The 26,211-nt window shown below is 36.1% G+C and overlaps 2 protein-coding genes across 2 annotated transcripts; one reads left to right on the forward strand and one right to left on the reverse strand.

Moving 5' to 3' along the window:
* Window positions 1-437: 437 nt before the first annotated feature.
* LOC123553986 (carbohydrate sulfotransferase 14-like) lies at window positions 438-13,779 on the reverse strand. The gene is made up of 3 exons (XM_045343792.2): window positions 13,393-13,779; window positions 6,936-7,021; window positions 438-1,896 (listed from the first exon to the last, which is right to left on the reverse strand). Exons 1-3 carry the CDS (start codon window positions 13,490-13,492, stop codon window positions 757-759), a joined length of 1,326 nt encoding a protein of 441 aa, XP_045199727.2. The 5' UTR covers window positions 13,493-13,779; the 3' UTR covers window positions 438-756.
* Window positions 13,780-15,597: 1,818 nt separating this feature from the next.
* On the forward strand, window positions 15,598-16,449 carry LOC123555751 (uncharacterized). Its single transcript, XM_045346342.1, has one exon. It carries the CDS (start codon window positions 15,598-15,600, stop codon window positions 16,447-16,449), a length of 852 nt encoding a protein of 283 aa, XP_045202277.1.
* Window positions 16,450-26,211: the final 9,762 nt, after the last annotated feature.

Raw genomic sequence — 26,211 nt, forward strand, 5'->3', positions numbered from 1 at the left:
AAGCTTTAATGTTTTAAGCTTCTATGCATACGATCCTTAATTGATCGTCAAAAAAAAAGACATTTTGCTACGTCCCCGGTACATAAATCTACAGAACTGTCCATTGCTCGGTATGTTCATCCGTACCTACCAGGTTGCCTACAACCAACATTGAAGATCCTCTCACTCAAATATCCTCGTGGCAAGACCTACAAACTAATCTAGATATGAATAATCTTGACCCTTATTTGACCCTCACCTTCAAACTTAAGAACTTAATAAACCATATTCTTGGTCCTACAGCCCATATAAATGAACAGAGAAATCCTAGTGTGATTTATCGTAGAATAACCCGAGTTTTTCGCCTACGGCTTTCGTGATATATTCTTACGCATAAGAACTCAAAACTCGGGTTATTCTACGATAAACCACATTTGGGAACTTATTATTTCTTAAATAGAAAATCAAAAACACCTTTTTTTCGTTTATACCTTTTATGGACTAGTTTATATGAAAACAAAACAACCTGAAAGTCATCCGATATTGCGACATCATAAGCCGTTTTACTAGTTATTTAGTGACCACAGGAATCGCCACAAAACTATTCAATATCTAAAATATTAAGACAATTTGTGAGCACCTTCAATTCATTTCGTCCGAAATCGCTGCAATTGAAATTTTGTTGGTATTCTTCTCAAAATAACAAAAATGGCTCTGTAAGAATAAGGCGACGAGTTGTATTTGTCTCTTGTATTCCGTCATACTCCATCGTTTTTGTTAAGACCTTTCGTTTACGTCGAAGTACCGGAATTTCGGTGCATATGATTCTGCGACTTTGAGATTTTCAGGATATGTGTCATAGCCAAACAGTTCTGCATCTGCACTCAACTCTTTTTGTAATTCCGTACGCAGTTCATATGGTAGTGTAGAGTACGCCTCGAGAAATGCTTCTTTTCTGTTTAACTTTCTCTTTTCTCGTGTCCCGGACTGCGCATGTGCATTGAGTAAGGAATCTTTGTATTCATCAATATGAACTGTCTCTACTGTCTTATTTGAAAAAGGAAACGGAACATCTTTACTGATTATTCCTCTTATTTGCAACCTTTTGTAAATCTTTAGCAGTGTCTTATATTTCGTTATGCATTTGTCGACTCTGTCATAAACATCAAAGCCCCAATCAATTGCATCAATTATGGCATCACGTTCAGTTTCTTTCTCAAAATTCTTTATTTGAATAATGTTGTCAAGCCCCATTTCTTTCAGTATAAACAAAGTGTCCTCTTTGAAATTTTCCAGTTTGGCTATGTAGTCATAGTCAATTTCACATGGTCTACAATGTTCGTAATTGTGAGAAAAGTGGACGTCCCTTCTAGTATTGGTTTTGAGAGAGTTAAGGTAGTACCGGACAAATTCTTCGAACGTGACGTCATCACCACAACTCGAAGCAGACGACCCGCCATTTTGTCTAAAGCTCTTTACTATAAATCTTCCTAATTCAAACCAATATGGCGCGTAGGGTAAAAATAATTTGTCAACGTATCCTGATAGAAGACGTTCGTAAGGTTCTCGTACAAAGATGAATTTTGTAGAATATGATAGGATGTTACTTAATTCGTAAAAGGGTATCTTTTCAGCCGTTTTGTAACCTCCAAATGCAGCCATCCCGCGTGTTTTAAAAGGGTCCGTCACGTTTGTAAAACCATTTAATATCTGGAACACTCTTTTCCAAAATGTACATCCGTTCTTTTCAATTGTACAATAAACTAATTTAAATTTATCGTCAATTATCAGGTGTTGTTTTACTGCTACTTCTGATGCCAATGTATCAAGAGATATATTGCTGCATTTATCTTTTAAATGTTGTTTCCTCTCTATAAATCTATCAACAACTGTAGAATGTTTCTCGGAGCCTGTATTCTGAAATAAACCCGTAAATATAAATAGGTTGTTAACAAAATAAGTTCTGTTAGAAGACCCGTCGGACAGTTTTATGTCATAACATTGCCACAGAACATTGCCAAGAAAAATGATACCAGACTCGTCTTTAATTATTGTATTAATGTTTTAATAGATGCAATTGAATATGCAGCACCTGACCTCTGTAATACATTGAATGGACACTGTATTTCGAAAGGAAAAGCCGACCGAAATTCGTATACTGTGTAAAGATAATGCTGAATATTGTGTAAAGATAATGCTGAAAAAATAAAAAACAGTAACTGAAATATATTTTGGAGTCGAATCAATTAGCAACAAAGTTATGTCGGCTATTTTACAGTTCACCGAGATTAAAAGAAGAATGGTTCATCTAAGATCTGGCCACCACAAAAGCGATCACCCTAGATCGGAACTGATGTGGAACGAGTGGTAATTACTGGAATATGACAAATAAACGCTTTCGGAATTGGAGAAATAAATTCTAGCAAATAAATTACAGAATTGAGGATTTTTTATACCTTTACTTGTACAATATGTACAAAAAACCAATATGTTGAACTAAAAATAAGTTGGTATGTACATTTTATTCGCCATTATGCTTCATTTTCTTTTATTAGACATTTGCAAATTAAGACGAACCTAACTCGACATAAAGTCCGCGGGAACCATCTCAATATAATTAAATCATATTTTGTGCGGTAGGAAGAAAACATGCCCAAAATGGTGGTGAGGTGCGGCTAACTATGCCACCACTTTGCGATGTGAAATATTAATTTGACTTTGTATGTCCTTCCGTCCGTTCGTCAGAGAAAATTTATGTCAAAGGTACTTGACCTACCGTCATTACACTTTACAAAAATGTTCTTTTACATTAGAAGTTGTGTATCTGAGACAAAGAGGTCAAGGTTACCTAGTGTGCTCGACTTGTGTCCGTCATCCGTCGTCGTAGCCTGACCTAAACAATTTCGCTTTGAACACCCCAGAAACCAAAATTCTGGCCCAATCGTATTGCGACTTCGTCAGAATGTTTGTCTAACAAAATGTCGAACGAGTTTGAAACTGGTTGAAACAGGTTTTTCATGTTTTGACATACTGACCTAGTTTTCAATCCCATATAACGTTATATCTAAATTGATTTAGACTTAATGAAGACAAATATTATATCTAAATTTATAAAAAAAATATTAGAAAATATTGCCTCTACAATGCTAAGAATGTTTTCATGCAAATTAACCTAATAACTTAGTTATTGATCCAAGATATCATAAAATGACCCACAGATGTTCTAAAAAAGACCAATTTTCTGACCAGTTGCCATGTAGATCAGGTAGAAAATAGGCCTAGACTGTTTTTCTATGACATGTCGTAGAGACCTAGTTTTATATCTCAGATAACCCTATCCTTAATTTGTTCTACAATTTATAAAGAGAAATGTTCTGACTAAGCTTCATGTTGAAAATATGACATCTAGAGTGTAAAGTATGTTTTTAATGATTTAACTTACCGACCTAGCTTTCAACGCTCAAACTTTACCTAGACATGATTATAACAAACCTTTTGACTATGTTTAGATTATACATAATTTATTTTGGGTCGATTGTGAAGGAAGTTTTGCAATTTATATTAATCACTCTCGACACTTCATTCCTGATTGAATCCATCGCCACGATGGTATGAGAGAAGAGGCCAGTTTCCCATTTTTAATGCTGAGCGCCAAACAAGGGTGCTACTGGTACAATTTTTCACGTCTTTGGTATGACGCGGCCGGGGATTGAACCCACGACCTCCCGCACTCGAAGCGGACGCTCTACTACTAGGCCAACCAGGCTATATTTCATACAGATCAGGCAAAATAAATAGTCTTTAGAGTGTTTATGTCCGCAAGTATTGACCTGGCACTCATGAATATTCCGTATATTTCGATAAATTAATGCAAGGTGTCCGAACCTAAAGAGTGATATAACTATTGAAAAACCAATAAATGATATACATGTCTTATAATAATTAAAATAATCTCACATGTGTTGATAGCTGTATGGAGGAAAAGTTTATCTGCCTGTCTCGGGCTGATTGAGAAAAAAATACATTAGTATTCATTTTCTACGTACATGTCAGTAATCCGTTGTGAAATTGTCGACTAAAGTCATTACAATGTCTTAGATGCTAGACACAGTACTCGTTACCAACGTTTCCAATTATCTTCAGGACAATGCTGACTTGACAAGTGTTCGACATTCATTCGAAAGACAATTCTCACACATTGCGTCAGTAAACGAAAAAAAAAATGAAATCATTTAAGTAATACTAACGGAAATATATTAATTTAATTAATATAGATATTTTTATAAATATAAATATTTTGCGAAAAAAATCGAAAACGCTTAAAAGATTTAGGAGTGCCAGGTCAATAGTTACAAGCAATAACAAGACGTTTCTATTATTTGGCTTAGTGCCGTAGTTATTGACCCAGTTTCAATGTCAACGTACATTTGATAAAGGGAAACAATTTGACCCGGTTTCATAAGATCCAGTAGAAAACATTTTTGTTAGAGTGCTAACCAATTTATACGCCCTTTATGTGATGGCGCGTTCGTCTGTCCGTCCGTCATAATTCGCGTCTGGAGCATAACAAAATAACCATGCAAGGTATTGACTTCAAACTTGGCATGTAGGCATGTGGCCATAAGACAATGTGCAGAGCACATGCATCGGGTCTGTAGGTCAAAGGTAACGGTCACAAATTGAGCTCAAAGTTCAAATCTGTTTTTCATATTTCTTGTCCAGGCATAACGTATTAACCAGTCAAGGTTTTGACTTCAAACTTAAGATGTAGGTTGGAAGAAATGAGACGCTGTGCAGAGAATATATAAACTTGGTCTGTAGGCTTGAAGGTCAATGTCACAAATTGAGCTGAAATATCACATTTGCCTGTCATATTTAGTGTCCAAAGCATAAATTATTAACCATTCAAGATATTGACTTCAATCTTGAAAATGAATGTAGGTAGGTGGTGATGAGATGATATTCAGAGTTCATAAACCAGGGTGGTAGGTCAAAGGTCAAGGTCAATTTTTCAATCATATTTTGTGTCCCGAGCATAACGTAAATACTATTAAAGGTATTGACTTGAAACTTAGAATATAGGCAGGTGATGATAAGACGATGTGATGGTTGCAATAATCTACATTTACAACCACCCCTTCCCCCGCAATTTTTATTTAGTTTCTTGCCTTTTAGTATCGTATCACCACCACTGCGCACTCACACCCTGCTCACCCACCCTCCCCTCACGCCTCTCACAAAAAAAAAATTTTGCTTTTTTTAGAGTGTCATTCTGCCCTCTGATATAACTCTTCGGGCATATATTGCCCTGCTTGTCGGAGCCCTTGTTCTTTGATAAAACCTTGTTGCCCAATTTTTTACCCCAAAAAATCCAGTTTCAAACTAGATCTAGATATCATATAGTAAAACATTCCAACCACGTTTCATAAAGATAAAGAATATAAACTGTGGCCTCTAGTCCGTTAATAATGTTTTTCTATACCTTCACCTAGTGACATTAATACAGAAAATACAGCTTCAAGTTTGATGTAGAATTTATAAAGACAAACATTCTGACCAGACCTAATAGCCACTACAAAAATGGAATTAAGACTCAGTCAACTAGTGTTTGAGCTAAGATGGCCCGGTTTCAAAATCTGCCAAAGGTTTTTGCACAAACATTCTGACTAAGATTTATTAGTACGATTTGGCTAAAAGTGTAGCATCTAGAGTGGTAATAGTGAAATTATGAACAATAGACGACGACGGAATAAGACGGACACATTGTTACCACAATAGCTCTCATTGAGCACTTTGTGCTAAGATGTGCTAAATTCTCGGGTGTGCAACTCCAAATGTTGAAACACATTCCTATATAATTCCATAAAGATTCAAGCTAGGTCGTTCAATACTTTGTGCGATAGGTGTAACACAAATTATCCTTGGCGGACACACGGACGGGGGAACAGACAAAGTCAAATCTACATCCCTACCGTATAACTGTGGCATAATAAATCAGAACTTATCACCGTTTTTCGCAACTTTTCCCTCCGCACATAATATGATCATATTGTGTTAAGATGATTGATCGTCCTAGGTGTTCACACTCCACTTCGTCTTAATTCACAATTTTTTTTATTAATATTGACGACTTACTGTAAACTGTGAAGCCTGTCCTAGTTTTAACACATCAGGTATGTCAACAAGTTATTTATATTTATTGGTTTCCAGGAGGTTCCATCATAAATGCTGATAAACAGGATGTTAATGTTATTTTAAAGTCTGTTTTTTCTACGGTTTCCAGAATCTTCTTTTTACTCTTAGTGATACAAGAAAATTCTAGAATCTTCGATCATGCTTTTCAAAATAAACTTTGTTATTCTTAAAAGTTACTAGTTTGTTTTTCTACTACTTTTAGTATTTTAAGTAACAAGCAATTGTTACCATTAGATGTGATGAAGTTGTATGCATTTCATGAACTGGTTGGATGCCTTGGACCATGACTTTAAAAAAGCTATATTTAAAATCTTACTGTATAACATAAATTGATTACATCATATAAGATATGTAGATGTAAATGTAGATCAATTTGTTTACATTTTAGATACTGATATATAGTTTTTATTGTGTACTTATTTTATTTGAATATGTTGAATATGTTTAATGATTTACTTTTACTTATTATATTTGAATAAGTTCTCTGACAGATTACCCTAAAAAAATAAATTGATTATTTAATGATTAACTTACGTAATTACTTACTTATATTAAATTATACTTCATATGATAAATCTAGCATGTATAACTGGGAAAACCTTATCCATTCTTAAAAGGTTTTGACATAAAAACGCTCATACATTTATATATGTATTATCACCATAAGTTGCAATAAAATATGAACCAAATTGATGTACAATTTTGCAGTTTACTCCATATCGACTTAAACTTCTTAAAATGGTTGCCAATCGCTTCTCTACCTGGTTCCTGGTTAATCTTTTGTCCTGTGATCTATCATTGTAGTAACGACTACAATTCTGGTGTAACAGATCAACTGCATTTCTCACTGAAAATGAAAAAAAAATGGTAAAAAAATTTTAGTTAGCATTTTCTGTTGCAGCAGGTATTACGACGTCTAAATATTGTTTGTTCGGGTTCAGCGGTTTTTAAAACTTTTTAGACATTTACCGACGATGTCTACTTTGGATGCTTTTGGAAGTATATTTTGTTGTAGGATAGTAACTTTTTGGCCCGACCTAAATGTTTCTATGGCCTTGGAGAATATTTCTTTTAACTTTTTAACAAAAAGTTGCAAAACTGCACTTTTTATGCTTTAAACATTGTCAGTGATGTTAGAAATAAACTTACTGATGCTCTAAAGACATTACCTCCATATCTGTATTCATTTTTGACACAAAAATAATTTTCGAAAAGTCTCACTTAATAAAAAAATATTCCAAAAAGAAATTCCGACCTGCCTACCCTAATTTTTTTTAGCATGTTACCGGAAACAAAGATTTTTTAGGCCTTAGGGTCATACTTACTCAGCTAATGCATTATATATTTACGTGTTCCTGTAAGATCACCTTCGTCAGGTCCACAGACTTGGATATTCAATATTATCATACAGTAAGTGTTTGATTTTATGAATACACTTTTAAAAGAGCAGTTTTAAAAGAGCAAATAGCTACAGTTAATGCACAATGTTATCGAAGGCTGCTGATTAGATTACGGGTCTCTGGAAACCAGATACAATTGGATAGTTTTTGACATTTTTAATTTAAGACAATAACTTCCAATTTACAAAAGAGAAAATTTATAATATAATAATAATATAATATAATTAATTAATTAATTAAATTAATATAAAAATAGATAGTATCATGTAATATAATTATAGATAAAAGTCAAATTAGCCGAAAAGCATGAGAACCATAAATCTTAAATATAAATAAAATTATTTCAAACATTGTCCAAAAAAGGTAAGTTGTGCATTCCTGTTTACTTTTTCATAGATAAGTATCTACATGTAAATAGAAAAGGTCATCACTGGAACTATATCTCAGTTGTCGGTTATATAAAACATATTGTCTACAGTTACCTCGGCGTCTCTTATTCTTTTGAAAATAATCACTATTCCGTAATGTCTGATGTCAACATCTTAATATTTATCAAAGAATTCATAAAATGATCTAGACATTTTTTATGCTTGCTCTAAGCCATTGTCAATTTTGTCGACATCTGTTTAAGCTGGTAATTCGTCATTCGTCTTTAAATAGATTAATAATTGCTAAGCCAATTCGTGATGACAAGTCCAATAAAAGAAGACAAAACAAAAACTCTTAATTCATTTAGACGTGTTCTGTTTCTTAAGATAACATCTGTTATCTTATTATAATCGACGTTTAACTTTTATCAAAAGAAGAATAGACACGACGTTTTTTTCTTTTTTTTTGGAATTCAGTCCTTCTAAAATAGAAAAAGTGGAAGGTCGCTCAACACGACAAAAATGAATATGTTGCAGGCTCGGTTTGATTGAGCCTGTTCATGGAAAGTAGTGGAAATGCACGCTACGATTTTACTATTTCGTTGTGTCTGACAGAGCAGACGAAAGACTTCGCAAAAGACAGATCTGGAAAACGCTTTGGATAGAAAATGCAGGCAATATCTTCACGCGGGGGTTACAATTTCCACAAATTGGCAGTCACCCGTTTGGCCTTGTTGGCGACCCGTTACCGATGATGACAGTCCTCGATGTTGAGAAGCTCCATAGCATCTCAGGGAAATGATGCATATTTGTTCTCATAATTTTATGCAACCAGTTTGGCAGTGTGGGTGCCAATATACATCTTTTGGCCTATAATTTGGTGTAAACATCTATGATGTCGTATTGGCTAAACAATCCACACACATACACACACATACATGCTATATATATATATATATATATATATATATATATATATATATATATATATATATATATATATATATATATATATATATATATATATATTGTTGCATTTTTTGAGATATAAATTCGATTGTGAAATCCTTTTTAGAGCATATCGATCACTACAGTATCCATTGTACGTATGAGCAGGATATCCGCTCTATTTACTTGCCCCATTACAGGGATCTGCCGCAAATTGGGTTTTATAGTATTTAATTTCAATTCTTAAAGAAAACCAAATGACCACGAAAAAAAAAAAACAGACTGGCCTTACAGAAGGTGACATTTCCTCCCACGGAAAAATCAACCCAAACCTAGCATTTCCACGATTCTACTTACGCCGTTAGTGATGTGGAATAAAATAAGTGGGAAAAATTATGTTCACTTTATTATACCCCCAGATACTAATACCTGGGGGATATACTGGATTCCGTCTGTCCGTCTGTAGACGGAATTTGTCCGGGCTAATTCTCAACAATAATTTGCCAGATTTCCATCAAACCTTGTAATTATTATCATGCCTAGTTGTGCATGTGCAAAGCGGGTTCCATTTGGATGATTTTTCACTTAGCTATGGCCTTTTATTAATTTTTCTTTATAAGTATGTGGGAAAAATTTGTCCGCGCTATTTCTCAGCAATTATTTGCCAGAATTCAGTCAAACCTTGTAATCATCATTGGTACTAAGTCAAATTGTGCATGTGCAAAGCACGTTCCATTTAAACGGTTTTTCACATAGTTATGACCCTTTATTGATATTTTCTTCATATGTATATGGAAAAAAATCTGTCCGCACTATTTCTCAGTCATTGTATGCCAGACTTTTATTAGACCTTGTTATTATTATCATCGGTAACAAGTGCAGTTGTGCATGCGCTATTTCTCAGCAATTATTGGCCAGATTTCCATTATCATTGGTACTGCAAGTTCCATTTGAATGATTTTTTTTTCATGAAATTATGGCCCTTTATTTGTTTCAAATATGAATAGAGTTGGCAAAAAAATTCTATAACTTTCTAACATATTCAATAGGCTGTTAAGTATAACTAGTTGATGACCCTTAATGATTACATGGTCCCTTGACAATGACATTGACCTACTGACCTACTTTCTGCCTTTTTAATGTAGATACCATAGAATTCGGACCACTTGTACAGTTTTGAACTGACTTTCAGAGACCTTGATTTTGACCTATGATCCACTTTCTTATTTTTAAGGTAAAGCAATAGAATTAGGAGATTTTATACAGTTTTGCACAATATGATTTGTGTATCTTTGTGCATTTTCTCCCTGTACAATATACAAATGTAATGTATCATATTTTCAATACACCTGTTCCTCTGACAATAAGCTGATGTCTGGGGGTATTCACCACCATTAGGGATAGGTCTTATTATGTTTTATTTATTTTAAATATTGATGTTACGAAGGCAGTAATTCGCCGGATGTGCCTTCGTGGTCCACTCGGATGTAGTCTAAATCAGAAATAGTGCCATTTCCGGCATAGTTAATGCCATTTTCATGCCAGGTATAAGTTTTGAAATGCGGATGATTTTAAGCTGTGTTATATGCTTCTAAGTCCTACGTGGGAGCTATTTGGTAAAATTAAAGTTAAAGTAGGTATTTCTTGATATCTTTTTATGCAATATAAGCGTTTTTATCACGTGTCTTAGCCACGTGATACTTGCATTATGATCAGTCCCATACGTTTTAGTGTTTTTCGATTGAGAAACTGAAAACCAAAATCAAAAGTGAAGCAGTTCTATTGGCACCAGATTTTGAAAATCCATTTTTAGTTAGCAGTAGACGCTAATAACACTGGTGCAGGTGGGGTTTTGCAACAAGGAGACAACTCTGGGATTAATCATCCTCTCTGTTATTTCTCAAAGAAGTTTAATAAACATTATGGAAATTACTCTCCTACCGAAAAGGGTATTTTCTCTTAATTTGCAATAAATTGAAAAAAAAACAGGCCTTGATTCCAATGAACTAAAGCACAACAGGCCTGTTTCAAACCTACCTTTTGTCTCAAAAGTACTGGAAAAAGTAGTGGATAAACGCATTGAGTCCCACCTGACTTCGAAGAACCTACATGAACAGCATCAGTCTGCATATAGAAAGCATCACTCGACAGAAACTGCACTTTTCAAAGTTCAAAATGACATTCTTCTATCCCTGGATCAAAACGAGATCACAATCTTGGTAACGCTTGACTTGTCATCTGCGTTTGATACTATCGACCATGAAACGTTGCTTAAACGCTTGGAAAAGGACTTCAAGATCATTGGCAAACCACTACAGTGGATGACTTCTTATCTGAATGACCGCTACCAAACAGTCTCAGTAAATGGCGAACTATATGTTCCAGTCCATATGAAATACAGTGTACCACAAGGATCTGTCCTAGGACCGAAAAACTACATCATGTACACAAAACCCGTTGGTTCAATCTGCAGAAGCCATGGACTGAATCATCACTTTTATGCCGATGACTCACAACTATACTTATCGTTTAAGTCAAAAAATATTTCCCACCAACACGAAGCCCTATCTTGGACTGAAATCTGTCTCAACGACATAGTCTCTTGGATGCATCAGAACATGCTGAAGCTCAATACTGACAAAACTGAGGTCATTTTGTTTCACACAAATCACACAAAAATACCCGAAGATATCTGCGTGAAAGTAGGACCCTCTCAGATTAAACCATCAATTTGTGTGAAGAATCTCGGTGCTAGAATGGATTCAAACATGGTCATGACACAGCATGTTAACACTCTCTGTAGAGTTAGTTACGCACAACTTCGGCAAATTGGCCACATCAGGCAATACATCACAGCTGATGCTACAATGTCTCTTGTGAACCTTCTGTTTCCATCGAAAGCAGATTACTGTAACTCGCTGCTGAATGGAATTTCCAAAGACTCACTGCAGAAACTTCAATGTGTACAAAACACAGCGGCCCGCATCATAACCAGGACTCCAAGATACGAACACATCACGCCGGTCTTGAAGGAGTTGCATTGGCTTCCGGTTCAGTACGCTTTGAGTTCAAAATCTTGACACTTACATAAAAAAGCCATGCAAATTGAATTTCCAAAGTACATTGTCGATATGCTGGACATGTACAAGCCTCGTAGAGACATAAGGTCGGCAAATGCCTCGGTGTCTTTGGTTGTACCGAGGAGTCGAACAGTAAAGTATGGTGACAGAAGTTTCAAGCATGCAGCTCCAAAGCTTTGGAATGCCCTCCCAGCATGCATCAGAGATTCAAGCTCACTTTCTCATATGTTATAAATAAATAACAAAATCTGAAATACTGTTGAAAATGGCGTTAAACAAAAAACCACGAAAGGTTTGTTTCGTGTTGAGAAAGGGACTGGTCTCGTAATGTAATTTAACTTTGAACATAATTTATGGGTGATCTTGTTTTAATTACTATTCATTTTAATATTTTACCAATATATTTTCATGTATGTATCTGAATGTATGTGTTCTTTATGTTTTTGTAAAACACTTTTGAACGTACATATTTTGTATGAAAAGAGTGCTATATAAGTGTGATATAATAATAATAATAATAATAATAATAATAATAATAATAATAAAAGGTCTTTAGAATGGTATACAGTTGATATCTGAGTCTTGCAAATCACAGATCACGAAACCATTCTGCTACAGATTACGCGGATCAAACTGCAGCCATTCATTCCATATAATAAGAGTCAATAATAATCAGCGAAGCCCTTCACACGCTACTACGATTTTACTCATGGCCACGTCCTGATACAAGCTACCATGTTATTCATTTAAGGCCACATCAAGAAACGACAGCCACCCTTGCATGTAACAATATCTTGCTAAGCAATTTACAAGTTAAAATTCACTAATTTTGAATCAATCATTTCATGACATATTCCCGTTCGTAATGTAGATACTACTCAATGACTTGTATGTCAAGATATCTGCAGACACAGATGCACGTTCGAACCTTCTGTTTAACGTGTATCCTTAGATTTATTCAAAATAATGTCATCTGACCCATAAACAGCACATGTCGCTGTGCGTTTCCTATATGGGAACCCCGTTGAATCTTCATTCGAATTTTCAGAACTAAAATGTTCCTCTTGGACTGTTTGCTCGGAAGAGGCAGAAGAACTTCATGGTGGAGTAAAAGCTTAAATAAAATTGTTAGGAGAAATTTTCTAACGGGAAGCGGTGGCAAATAAAAACAAGCTATCTGTAACGGTCAAGTCATGCATTATTTGAATTAATCTATATATAGATAGAAATTCAATTTTCACTTATTTTAAAAACGGAAGTTAGAGAAAACGCAAGCAGAATGTTCATGCTATGTTTAATATTTTCAAAACATTTATAGAAATAGAAAATCTGAAATTCGTCATTTTGTCGAGTAAGCAATGTTTATAAACAATGGAAAGCAGTGATATTTATTATCTAGACGCAAAAACAAAATTCCCTTACCGTTCATAAATGTTAGTAGTATTAGCGCTACACCCGTCAAAACAAGCAAGTTCTGCATAGCCGACCTCTTTGTACATCTTAGAATTGTTATTAAGGTCATAGCTAAATTCTCCAACTTTGAGAATTTAATAATGCACACCACAGACCGAAACAAATTCAATTTAGTAGTTTAGAGATTAAATATGATCCGCTTAACCAATCATATTACATCTGAACCGGTACTCAAGTGCAATGTAATTTAGTTGTATTGCTTTTTATATACTTTATTTGACAGAGCAACTCTCCTTCAAGTATGTTTTTGACTACGTCATATGAACCACGAGATTGTTTCACACAATTTTAAATAGATCAAATAAAGAGAACACGATATCACTACTCGCAGTCATATTTATTCTCAAAGCATGTTATTGATATGCCAAATAAGACAAAGCCTTTTCTTTGAACGATTATTGAAATGTAAACATACACATGGAAAACAATGCACAGCTGTTATCTGAAAAGAATCTATTCTATGTGATAAGACATATGTTATCGTCTATAAATCGGAATAAAGATGATTTTCGAATACAATACTTAATTTGCAGGAACGAATTGTAACACTCATAGAAAGTTAGTTTTCGACACGAATTAAAAAAGTTATTTTACATTACACTTACAGCAAGGAAACATTGTGTGAACATGTTTTAGTACATAATCTGTAATTCACGGAAAATTTTTGTCCATATGTTTTTAACTGTGATATGTAACAAGAGTTTTACTTTGAAAATATATGTTTGTTTCAGTGTAATATCAAAATATCTTTCACCGAGCGAACACTAGATGAAAAAGTAGCATAAGTGCGACCAATTTGAAAACTCATACGTATACTAGCGACTATATTTTAAACTGATATATATGGTTCGTAAGCACAAAATGAAAATGACATACTTATATTCTAAAATATGCTTTGATAAGAAAACTACGTCATAGCCAATATTCCTCCGCAATCAAATATACGTCGACAACAGTAAAATGCTATTATGATAATCTTGGCCGACCAACGGGCTGGCTTCAGGCCATTCCGGTCAACAGAGGATCAAACAACATACCTTGCACAAGAAATCGAAAATGCCTTTCAGGCAAAAAATGTTACTCTAGTGACATGGGTAGACCTTCAGAGAGCATTTGACAAGGTAGGTGTGGGTAGTCTCCTTGTGAAACTACAGAGGAATGGTGTTGTAGGCACCATGTACAGATGGATAAAGTCCTATCTCTTCAACCGAAGGGCTAGAGTGAACCTTGATGGAACCTCTAGTCATAAGTTTCTGCAGAGACATGGAGTTCCCCAAGGAGGAGTACTCTCTCCTACTCTCTTTCTTCTCTTCATCAACGATCTGGTGGCTGAACTTCCAAGAGGAGTCAAAGCTGCCCTCTACGCGGATCATTTGGTGCTTTGGTGCTCAGAGGAATATGCAACAACTGCTAAGTACAGGATGCAAGAAGCCGCAGACAGACAGGCTTACAGCCTGGGCAGAAGAATGGTGTGTTCAGGTCGACACTGAGAAGTCCTGCACAACCCTGTTTTCACTGTCACCAAAGGAGGCAGATGCTGGCTATGTTAGGATTTGTGAAATCCCACTTGCAGAAGTGAAGGAAGCAACATATCTAGGAGTAACGTTTGACAGGCGCCTAACATGGAAGGCACATCTAACCAATGCAGAAAGCAAGACACAAAAAAGCTTCCTATTCTACGGAAACTTGCTGGTACAAACTGGGGAGCACACGAAAACATACTCAAAACAGTATACCTTGGGACGATCAGACCAATCCCAGAGTATGTCTCCTCAGCTTGGATAACAGCGGCCAAGACAAATCAGCAGAGGTTAAACAAGGTGTAAAATCAGGCTCTCAGAATCATCAACGAAGCCCTGAAATCAACACCCCCTAAGGCCATGGAAGATGTTACTGCCATCCCTCCACTTGCCAAGAGAAGAGTCTAAATCCCTTGTACAAACCAGCAAATACCAATACCTGCCAGATCATCCCATGAAAGTAAAACTTGAAGGGCTTACAAAAATCGTTTAAAAAGAGGCAGCTTTGTACACGAAGCCATAAAGCTGAACAAAACCTTTGCAGAGTATCTTGGACAGCCCACTACTCCTTTCACTGTTCAAGATATACCAGAACCGTGGAAACATGACCAGTCCAACCTGACTATTCATACCAATGTTCCTGGTTCCCCCTGGTACTTCAGATGAAACGGCCAAGCTATCCTTTACAAAGGCCATGATCCAAGACACATACCCGTTAGATACATGGACACAGGTGTACACAGACGGCTCAGCCTCAGCTGCAATAAAAGACGGAGGAGCTGGCATCTTCATACTGCATACCTCGGGAAGATCAGAGACAAATAGTATTCCAACCGGAAGGCACTGTACCAACTATAGAGCAGAGGTTGAGGCCATCAAACAAGCTATTAAACTCATTGAGGAGTCTCCAGAGAGCTGTCTCAACGTGGTTATCTTCACGGATGCTCTGTCAGTTCTCCAAGCACTGGAAAATTCCAAACAAACATCCATCTCTAGGGCACTGTTCAGCCTATGCAAATCCAGAGTTGCGTCCTTACAATGGATACCTGCACACTGTGGTGTACCTGGAAATGAGAATGCAGACAGATTAGCCAAGCTTGGAGCTACAAATAACCAGCCACAAAATGTCATTACTCACGAGGAGAAGGTGACAATGATCAAAGCACTGACAAAGCTAAGGCCAACCAAGGATAACTACCACCTACTAAACAGATGGGAACAAGTCATCATCTTTAGGCTTCGCACAGGACATAACAGGTTAAATGCCCACATGTGTACAAAGCTTAAATTGTCTCCTTCTCCGATGTGCCCCTGTGGCCTGGAAAAGCAAACTGCTGAGCACATTCTGCAAAGATGTCCACATCTGAAGAACCAAAGGAAAAGTGTGTGGCCAAACAGCACCCCAATGAAAACCAAAGTGCACGGCAAGATGGAGGACCTGAAGAAGACGGCATCCTTCATTGCTGGATCAGGGGTGATTGTGTAGGCGGTGAACGCCAAGAAGAAGAAGAAGATAATCGGGCAAATTAAAAATTTAACCACCAATATGTTACAGTTACTGAAACATGAGCCATCGACTACTCAAAAGCCTTGTCACTAAAAATGTTGAGATAATGAAGGCATAGAAATAAATATAAATGTGAGTCAAAGAACTTTCCCTATAAATCAAAATATTGAAAGTTGAAAATGGGGCATAACTTTGTGAAAAAAGAAAAACATAGTTACAGGTCCTATTTGTCGTAAGTCAGATCAACACAGTTAAAATTTGTGTGAAGTTTCAATCCATTCCTATCAGTGGGTACTGAAATACCAGCTTACATACAAACGTATAAATATAACATTTCTCAAGCCGCTAGCACCGGCTAAAGCGGAATTCAATTATAGTAAAACTGGATGTTCTACAAAGCTAATTTGAACTCAGACTTGTTATCTTTTCTTATCCTTTGATATCAAATAATCGACACATTTTACTACAACAGGATTCACCTAAACCTGGTGCATTTCATAACCAGAGTCAGTTTGAGTTTCCTATTATTTTGCATATAAGTTGTTTCATATGCTTCAAAGGGATCTTGTTATAGATTTTCTGAACTAAAAGATGATTAATTGATACAAAGGGGCATACCATTGCAAAATGAGTTATGGAACATGTGAAGTGTAAGTCAGATCATCACACTAAACAAGTATGTAAATATTCATTTCAGTCCTACAAGTGGTTTCACACAAAACTTAAAGAAATCGAGACGCGTACGACTGTCAATAGCTCTACCTATTCTTCGAATTGGCTAGATAAACACCTTTCCGTTTAAGGTATCTAGCATCAGCTGGAGTTCTGTTTACTTTGCGCTATCAAAGCGATGTCGTCAGCAAACAATGATATCGTCTCAGACATTTCATTACTTAAGGCTACTCCTAAATTTGAACGTTTAATTTCCCCTGATAAATATTTATAATTATAGCAAATAGAATAAGCGAGATTACGTCCCCTTGTTTTACACTGGAAATGATGGTAAAAACGTTTGTGTAGCTTCCGTTAACGTGAAATGCAGCGCAGCATTCAATGCAATGTGCTTTTATAGACCCATGGATGTGACCAGTATCGCCAATATAAATTAAATATCTCTATTTACCTTAGCTTAGTTTTTGCCGTATCTACAAAACATTTAAATGTGTTTATCTTGATTGTCTGCTTTCCTGTTTCTAATAATTGAGGACAAAGCAAATTTATGGTCTTCATATGACCTGTCTTCTCTGTATCCGTTTTTCCTCGTACTCGATAATGGTGTTATGTTTTAATAAAGTAGCGAGGCGTTTGTTTTATACATTCAATAAAAAAATAACATAATATAGATATTAGGCTTATCACACTAACATTTACTGGTACGCGAGGTCTTTTATGAAGTCTTTAAAAGAACAGGTTTAATAATTGATTTTGCCTATGCAACGGGGTAATATGACATAAGAAATGATCTGATTATGTCCTTGTAAGTTAACAGGTATATTAAACTTTACAGAACAATTGAAATGAATCTGTTTCTCTGAACTTCGAAAATCATCAGCGGTATATCCGTTTGTGTTTAAATCACGACCGTAAACTCTGGTCGTTTTCAAAAATGAATTTATTTGGAGTTTTTGCGTTGGACTTCCGTCTGCCTTTTAATTTTTATTTTCGCCAGAATTCATCTGTATTTTAGTCTCATTTTTAACAATCACTGGCTTGTTTTAATATTTTCGTTTGGCTTTTTGAAATTCTGTATCAAGTATCCTACGTATTGTTTTAATGGAAAGGCAGTCTTAGTTTAGAAGTGCTTTAGTATTCTTCCAGTAATCATCTTTTTCAGCCTTTCTAAGACTTTTCAAATCTAATGTTTCATTTCAACATGGTTTAAGGGAATTTCGAGTTCTTTTTTTTATTTTCAGTGTAAAATAAAATCATTTTCCACCCCTTTCATTGCAATTTAATAATTACAAATATCACAGTACGCACTGTGTTTGTTTATCTGTTTGTTTATTTGTTTGTTTTGGGTTTAACGTCGTTTTTCAACAGTATTTTAGTCTTGCAACGGCGGGCAGTTAACCTAACCAGTGTTCCTGGATTCTGTACCAGTACAAACCTGTTCTCCGAAAGTAACTGCCAACTTCCCCACATGAATTATCAGAGGTGGAGGACGAATGATTTCAGACACAATGTCTTTTATCAAATCGTCACGGAGAACATACGACCCGCCCGGTGATCGAACTCGCGACCCCGCGATCCGTAGACCAATACTCTCCATACTGAGCTAAGCGGGCGAGCAGTAGCACTGTGAATTAAAACCTCGTTTATTTTGTGTATGTTGCTGCTTGGGCCTAACTATAACATCGTTCATCAGGACTAGAGTGGCTTCGTCGCACATAAAGGTTTCAGGGATTGTGTTTCAAATTGAAAATAACATCGTTCATCAGGACAAGAGTGCCTTAGTGACACTTACAGGTTTCTGAGATTGTATTCCAAATTAACAGTGCCGTCGTTTATCAGGACTATAGTGGCTTTCTCACACATAAAGGTTTCAGGGATTGTGTTCCTTTTGTGCTTTAAAAATAGCCGGGTTTAAGCACGGAGGTTTTTATATGTGTGTCTTCTTACTTTGGTACATTTTGCATGCTAAAACATTTTAACTGCACATGTTAATATAGACTAGTCTGACAATGCTTTTTAAAGCGGAATGTTATATATACAACATAAATCTGAGACAGCTTCCTGTATGAGAACTGCATGTAAAATTGACAGCTTCGCTTGAGAATCTGCCATCAAGCATACCAATAATTTAACATTTTACAAAAAAGAACTGAACCCCGCTGGCTTTTGATGTCGTCAATAGCATATCGATCATGAATATCATTTCCATCTGTCACGGATACAATATCAGTCATACTTCCACATTTTCCATTTATACCTCCCAGAAATAAACACTGATCGACATCGTTCGCTCTATCTAAATATAAGATTTGTATAATGATAAAAATAATTGTTGCATTTTACCATTCATATTATTTTTGGGACAGCCAGCAAAGACGTATTATAAAACTTACGTCAGTATATTTACGTTTCATTTCCATTTCTAAAATATGTCTGAATTTTGTTATCAAAAATATTTATTTCGAGATGTTGATATTAACCTTTTTTAGAAAGAAACCTGTTCCAACTGAACCATTGTCATTTTAACTGGATAATACTAGTTGCACAAACCCCATTATCTCAAGGTTAATATTAGACAAAACATTTTCACAAAATTCCCAATTGTTCACAGTCCATGAATTAATGTTCCATATACCTATACGAGGTATTATCCTAGTGAGGCATCAATAATGCGTTTTCAAATTTGGATTTACAACGGCTTTTTATCAGATTTTGTTTCATCTATCACAGAAAGATTAAACACCCGTCCATCTCTGTCAGTCACCTAGAATATACCCGCAACCCTTCAGTTTGATGCGTTGATTTCTCAACAAAAATGTATATCGGTCTGACAAAGATATATTTAAAAATTATTTGTTTCGGACCTGGACCGCTATTTATCCTGTCACTTGCAGTATTTTCGACCCGATATCAGGGTGCCGTATATCTTTCTTGATATACCGTCATTTGATCATGTGACCAGTGATATACGGTCAGTTGATCAATTGACCTTATGGTCGATATTGTTGTCATAAGAAATTTTGCAACGAAACCATCATCATTGTGTTGGAAATGTCCGAACTAAGAAAATGAGTGGTCAAATAATGAGTTTTTATTCAAAAACGAAGAAGTTATTGCGATTTTGCCGGTAATCACGTCATTATATAAGTGACGTCATTACGAATATGACGTCATTAAAGCGGTTGTCGCACACTTATTTTTGTAAAATAAATTGCCAAATATCGGAAAATGAAGTAATGACAAGATAAATAGAATAATAGGTTAGTGCCTAAGATGGAGAAAGTTTATCTGGCTCGGCTCCGGACATTATCAGGTTCGCCTTCGGCTCACCCGATAACCTCCTCCACCTCGCCAGATAAACTTTCTCATCTACGGCACTAACCTATTATTCTCTATTTCTACTGAATTGCATGTCCTTCATTATTTAAGCGTGTGGAAGGTCATCTTGACAGCAACGTCCCTCGCAATACCAAATACATTTTCGTTTGTATTTACAGGATAATTGAAGATTCTAATATTGTTTTCACGAGAGAAACGTTCAAAACGGTTGAAGTGTTCTCTGGCGTCTCGCCAGATAGAAGAACAAGGACAATTATCCAAAAGGAAAAGCCACGTTCCAAAACGCAGCCTCCCCAACACCAGCCAAGCACGAGGATGCGCACACGACCAACACAGACTCGCACAAAGCTAACTCACTAGGACAAAACGAACAAATAAAGGAACACGGTGGCGCGCCGCCTTGGAACAGTCAGTGGCAAAACCACCACTGGGAAGCTTAAACTGGTTTATGGTGCACCTCACCTCACTCTTACCCCATCCATGTTCCAAAGTCACAGGACAGTTAAATAAAAGTTATTCCCGCCAGGTGAAACCATAACATACACAATGGCAACAGAAGGCATGTAATGTAAAACACAAAAATGCTCGTGTATATTTATATAAAAAGCAATATTTAAACGCATGCTCTTAATGCCTTTGCAGAAGACAGAGCAACAAGGAAGACACCCTGAAGGGCCCGACGAAGCAGGCCAGAAGACAGAAATCAAAACAGCTAAAATAGCTAAGACCGGTCGGATTTACGAACTACTTATAATAGAGTCAGACACAATCAAAGAAGAAAGCGTAGCGTTCAACTGTTAAAGTGCTGAACACCAAACATGCGGTCTATCTCAAACACTTTGGTCACAACTTTTTTTAATAAAACGTTTAAAAATTTTACTAAATACAATTGGAAAATTGCCATGACCGAGTATATTATGATGTTTGTAAACCACATCCCCATAAAAATCGGGTTTTGATATACCTTCTCGCAGAAATGTCTTTAAACTTCTATTATATTTAAAACCAAATATGAGTTAGTAAAATTCAGCCAAGTAATTACATAATTTATAATAATGGTAGCCATGTTGAAGTGAAGAAGCTTATTTGTAATATATTGATTCAATCATTAAAATCCTCAACATGATTACACGCTCTTGCAAACCGAATTAATTGAGAAATATTTATCACTTAAGATGTTTCCTGGGACACATCCCCATCCAAACGGGAGATATTTACAATACTAAAATTAAAATCTTTCCTCTTGTCATAAATGTTGGTATGTATGAAATTATCGTAAATAGAGAGATGTAAATCTAGAAATGAAGCATTAGTATCTGAATTGTCAGTTTTACTTAACTGGACCTCCCGGGGATAAATAGTCTCCAAAAATGAGCAGAAAAAAAAAACGGACTATCATCCAGATAGTGTGATGTATTATTAAATGCAGTAATAATGTCTGCCGGTGTGTCTGTATAAAAGCACAACATAAAATCTCTTTCATAACAATATAAAAACAAATCTGTGAAAAGGGGTGCACAATTTGTTTTCATGGGAATATCAATTACATGTCTGAAAAATGCATCCACAAACCTGACGTAAATAGAAAGGAAAGGGCTTTACAGACTTCGTCATAGGTCCAAATAGTAAAATCTTTTACAATGCAGCTGGTAAAAAAAGCCTTATCAAAAATCCAAGCGAGAAACGTTTCTTGAATAAGGGCAGTTCGTTTTTTATTTATAAAGTTATAATTTCGTCCTCGAACTTCTTGCACTGATTGCACAATTCAAATATTTCCCCAACGAAGGCGTTCACGGTGTTCGTATTAGACGATATCGCAGTTTTCATACTCGCTATATCTGTGGTAGATGCTTGTACTTGTAATCTTACTTCGTTCATACTGCTTTGACCCCATCAGTCAAATCCTTTTGGTATTTCTGTTTCAATTCTAACGAATTTACTTTTCCGCGCTTATATTTAAGGACGATGCAATTTAATTGGCTTCTGTATTGATGATTTCAATAGATTGCTCAGCAACAGAGATCCGGGTAGCAAAGATGGTAAGTTTTTACTAATCGTTTTATGTCAGCTTCTAATTATAGGATTTTGTGATAAAAAGGTAAGGGCAGATTTCCTAAACCTCCAGAGCACTAACAAACACAGGCAGAGCCGTGCATTGCAAAGTAGGCCCGTATCATAAAGAAACAATAGCGGGAAAAAAAAGCAGCCAGGTTACTTTGAAAATCCAACTACAGGTACATTTTGATTACATTTGTACGTGCAAAACACAAAAATAGGTAAGGGGTAAATAAAAAATGTCGGGGATGTTGGGGAAAGGTGAAAAAAGCAAGGGTGAATATTCAACAGGGTGGGCCACGCTCCAAATTCGCAGTCTCCCTACACCGCATACCACAGCAGCGCACGCGCGCGCGCGCACACACACACACACACACACACACATACACACACACACACACACACACACACAAAGAAGCAAACAAAGAGACAAGCAGGAAAAATCAACACGGTGGGCACCGCCCAGGGATAGCCAGTGGCCAAAATATTATAGGCACCTTATCTCAGTCATACTGAAAGGAGACGGACGTGAATGCAAGGGGGTGATACGGGAGAGAGGAAAGAAATACCAACAACAAACAAGAAATTTACGTAACATAAAACACGAAATGGATAAAAACAAATTGAAAATTGGGGCACCGCCTTGGAACGGTCAGTAACTTATATAAAGGCAACTAGGGATTTAAACGTGTTTAGGGCATGTCACCTCGTACTTTATTTTCAACATGTTAGACAAAAACGTGTAAATAGAAAAAAACTGCATTTACATTAGTGAAATAATACCTGATTAAATAAGTAAAACATTAAAAGGGTAAAATTGTGGTATACTTACACGAATGTACTCAACGACTCTGATTTTAGAGCGCTTTAGGGTCTTACTTTTAAAGGCACGACTAAGCATGACGCAAAACAAAATTCCGCTCCCTCCATCCGTTTTTAAAGAGGATTTAGGAAAAATGCATCACCGAGTCTTACCCCTCTTAGTCGTCATTAAGACGAAGTAGACTGTGGACACCCAAGACGATCGATACTTTAAGGGGACTATCTCAACATTAGCAATAGGAAAACCATAACCATAATAGTGTTAACGTCTAACTTACTGTGCCACAACTTTGCGTTTGGAGATATAGATTTATTTTTGTCTATTCGCCCGTCCGTCAGTCCGTCAGAGAAAATCTGTGCACATATCGCTAAAAGTATTTGACCTACCGTCATTACACTATTTAAATTACTGAAATGTTCTTCCACATGATAAGTTGTACATCTGAGACAATGTGGTCAAGAGGATTCCGCTTTTACAGATTAAACCAAAACAAATGGCTATATATCCCTGTGCCGCTCATATGATTTTGACTAGTTGGCCCTCAATATATGCCATGACTGTAACAGAAAATTAGTGTGTATTTGATATGAAACTAGATGGACGATTTAATTTTATAAAGATCAACTGAAATTTGCTTTCATTTTTTTCTATTATTTGACCGACATTTTTTGCTAAGATGGCCCAGTTTTGCAAATACAATGTTTTAGAATAAAGAATGGAAATGTGACCTGTAGCTTAGTAGTAAATCAAGTATTTTCTATGATTTTACCACGCGACCTCCTTTTCCCCCCTGGCAGACCTAGTTAAGGACCAGACATTGCTCTCATATAGACAAACAGTCTGACAAGATATCGTATAGACTAGAAATAGTAGGTTGCCTTTACAATGTTAACAAGGTTTTAATGTGACATCAGACACTTGACAAAGATTTTAGACAATAGGAGGAAAATGATGTTTCTAGAGTTTTAACAATACATTGGGTGTTTGTATTATTTGAGACTGTGACTTTATAAACCCAGATAACCCGGTTTCTGAGTAGCATCTGACTAGAATTTTCGTAAGTTTTACCTTATGTTTGACCCTAGATAACACATGTTTAAGCCTCACCTAAAGCTTCAATAAAGACAAACATTGGCATTTTTATCATATATACTGATTTGAGGTCAGTAGGTCAAGGTCATAGTGACCCGGAACAGTTAAACGGTTTCCGGATGATAACCCAAGAACGCTTGTGCCTAGGGTCATAAAAGTTAATAGAGAGGTTAATCAGGAACTTGAGAACGCTTGGGTCTAGGATCACGAAACTTAATAGGGAGGTTGATTATGACCAGCAGACGACCCCTATTGATTTTGAGGCCAGTAGGTCTAACCCAGAACTGTAGAACTTTTGTGTACAGTGACCAAATAATTTATGTGCCTTGTGCAATTATTAAATGCATCAAAGGGGGCATTTCGTGTTCTACGAGCTCTTGTTGATTATTGTCTTGAGGTCTATTGTGCTGCTGCATACAAGGTCAGGGTCCATAATCAGTTAAAACCAATTTATAACGCTCTAACAAAAATGACATACCGTAAGCACCTCGTAGAAATCTATCGTTTATTTCATATACATATCAAAAGCCTGAGTGAAGTTGTCCACTTTATCCTTGTCCTGTAAGCTTGCAGTTTTGTTAACTGATTTCTGAAGATGTGATTTGTACATTATCAGGTGGATCTCTTAGTGTTTATCTCTGATTTTCTTCCCGCAATTTTCTGTATATTTCCTCATCTGTCTCTCTTGACTGATTGAAAAGTGTTTGTTTCCCCTGTTCATTTGGGTTAGCAACAAGTTTCTCACGTTTCTTAGGTTTTAGAAAGCATATAATACATCTATTGTTATAGTAAGACTGGTCCGAAACACGTGAACGCGTAAATGGAGATGGTCCAAGGTAAAAAACGACCTTCTACCTGAGCCTCATCTTGCTCTTCTAAACTGCTCAAATTTCTATTACCTCGTTATAGCTGTATGTATTCCAGACCTGTTAATAAGAAGATAAATTTTGTATTACACCTGCTTGGAATTTTAAACAATTTCTTGGGATCAGCTGTACAACCTCTCATTGTCAACACAAAAAAGACCATTTCATAAATCAGGTTCTAGAATGTTTCAGTATTTTATATCATTAATGAAAAGGTATAAAACATAGTATTTGAGTAAGCACGTGCACGTGCAAAAATATAGTGTTTGATATTCTTAATGTTGTTTAAATGTACAACGACTTATGTGCGATATTTTGCAGAAGAACTGAAATGTTTGAGAAAAAGACTTACTGTAGGCGTACATTTTTTAGTGCGGCAAAAATTTAGCGCAAACGCAATTTTTGGTAAAATATCTAATTAATGCGTTGACGTGAATTAGCGCTCTCGCGAGGCCTCTAATTTCTAATTTTAGCGCTGTCCGAGATGAGGCTCTCGGAGATTTACGGAGATTCGCGAAGATTTTCGGAAATAAACTTAACCGTCGGCAATTTTTCTGTTATTTGTTTCTGCTGTAATTATACGTCATATTGATGAAAATCTTGACGTAAACCTAAAATTGAGTAGATTTAAACCTATCCATGCTGCCTGGCTGGTCGATGCACACAGACATGTGAAAAAGAATCAGTCATGACATGGTGGCGCCTTACAGGTCTAATGGATGCAGTCGAAAAAATCCGTTAGCTAAAAACTTTAAAACATGTACCAAGTATGACTTTAAGATAGTGTGCCGTGATGATACTTGTATTTTTTCAATGATATTTCCAACGGTGATGTTGCTTTATGTTTACGTACAGTATATAAAGTATAATATTGCCTACGTAACTGTATTGTCT

Source organism: Mercenaria mercenaria, chromosome 7 (assembly GCF_021730395.1).
Source record: "Mercenaria mercenaria strain notata chromosome 7, MADL_Memer_1, whole genome shotgun sequence".
Classification (NCBI taxonomy): Eukaryota; Metazoa; Mollusca; class Bivalvia; order Venerida; family Veneridae; genus Mercenaria; species Mercenaria mercenaria.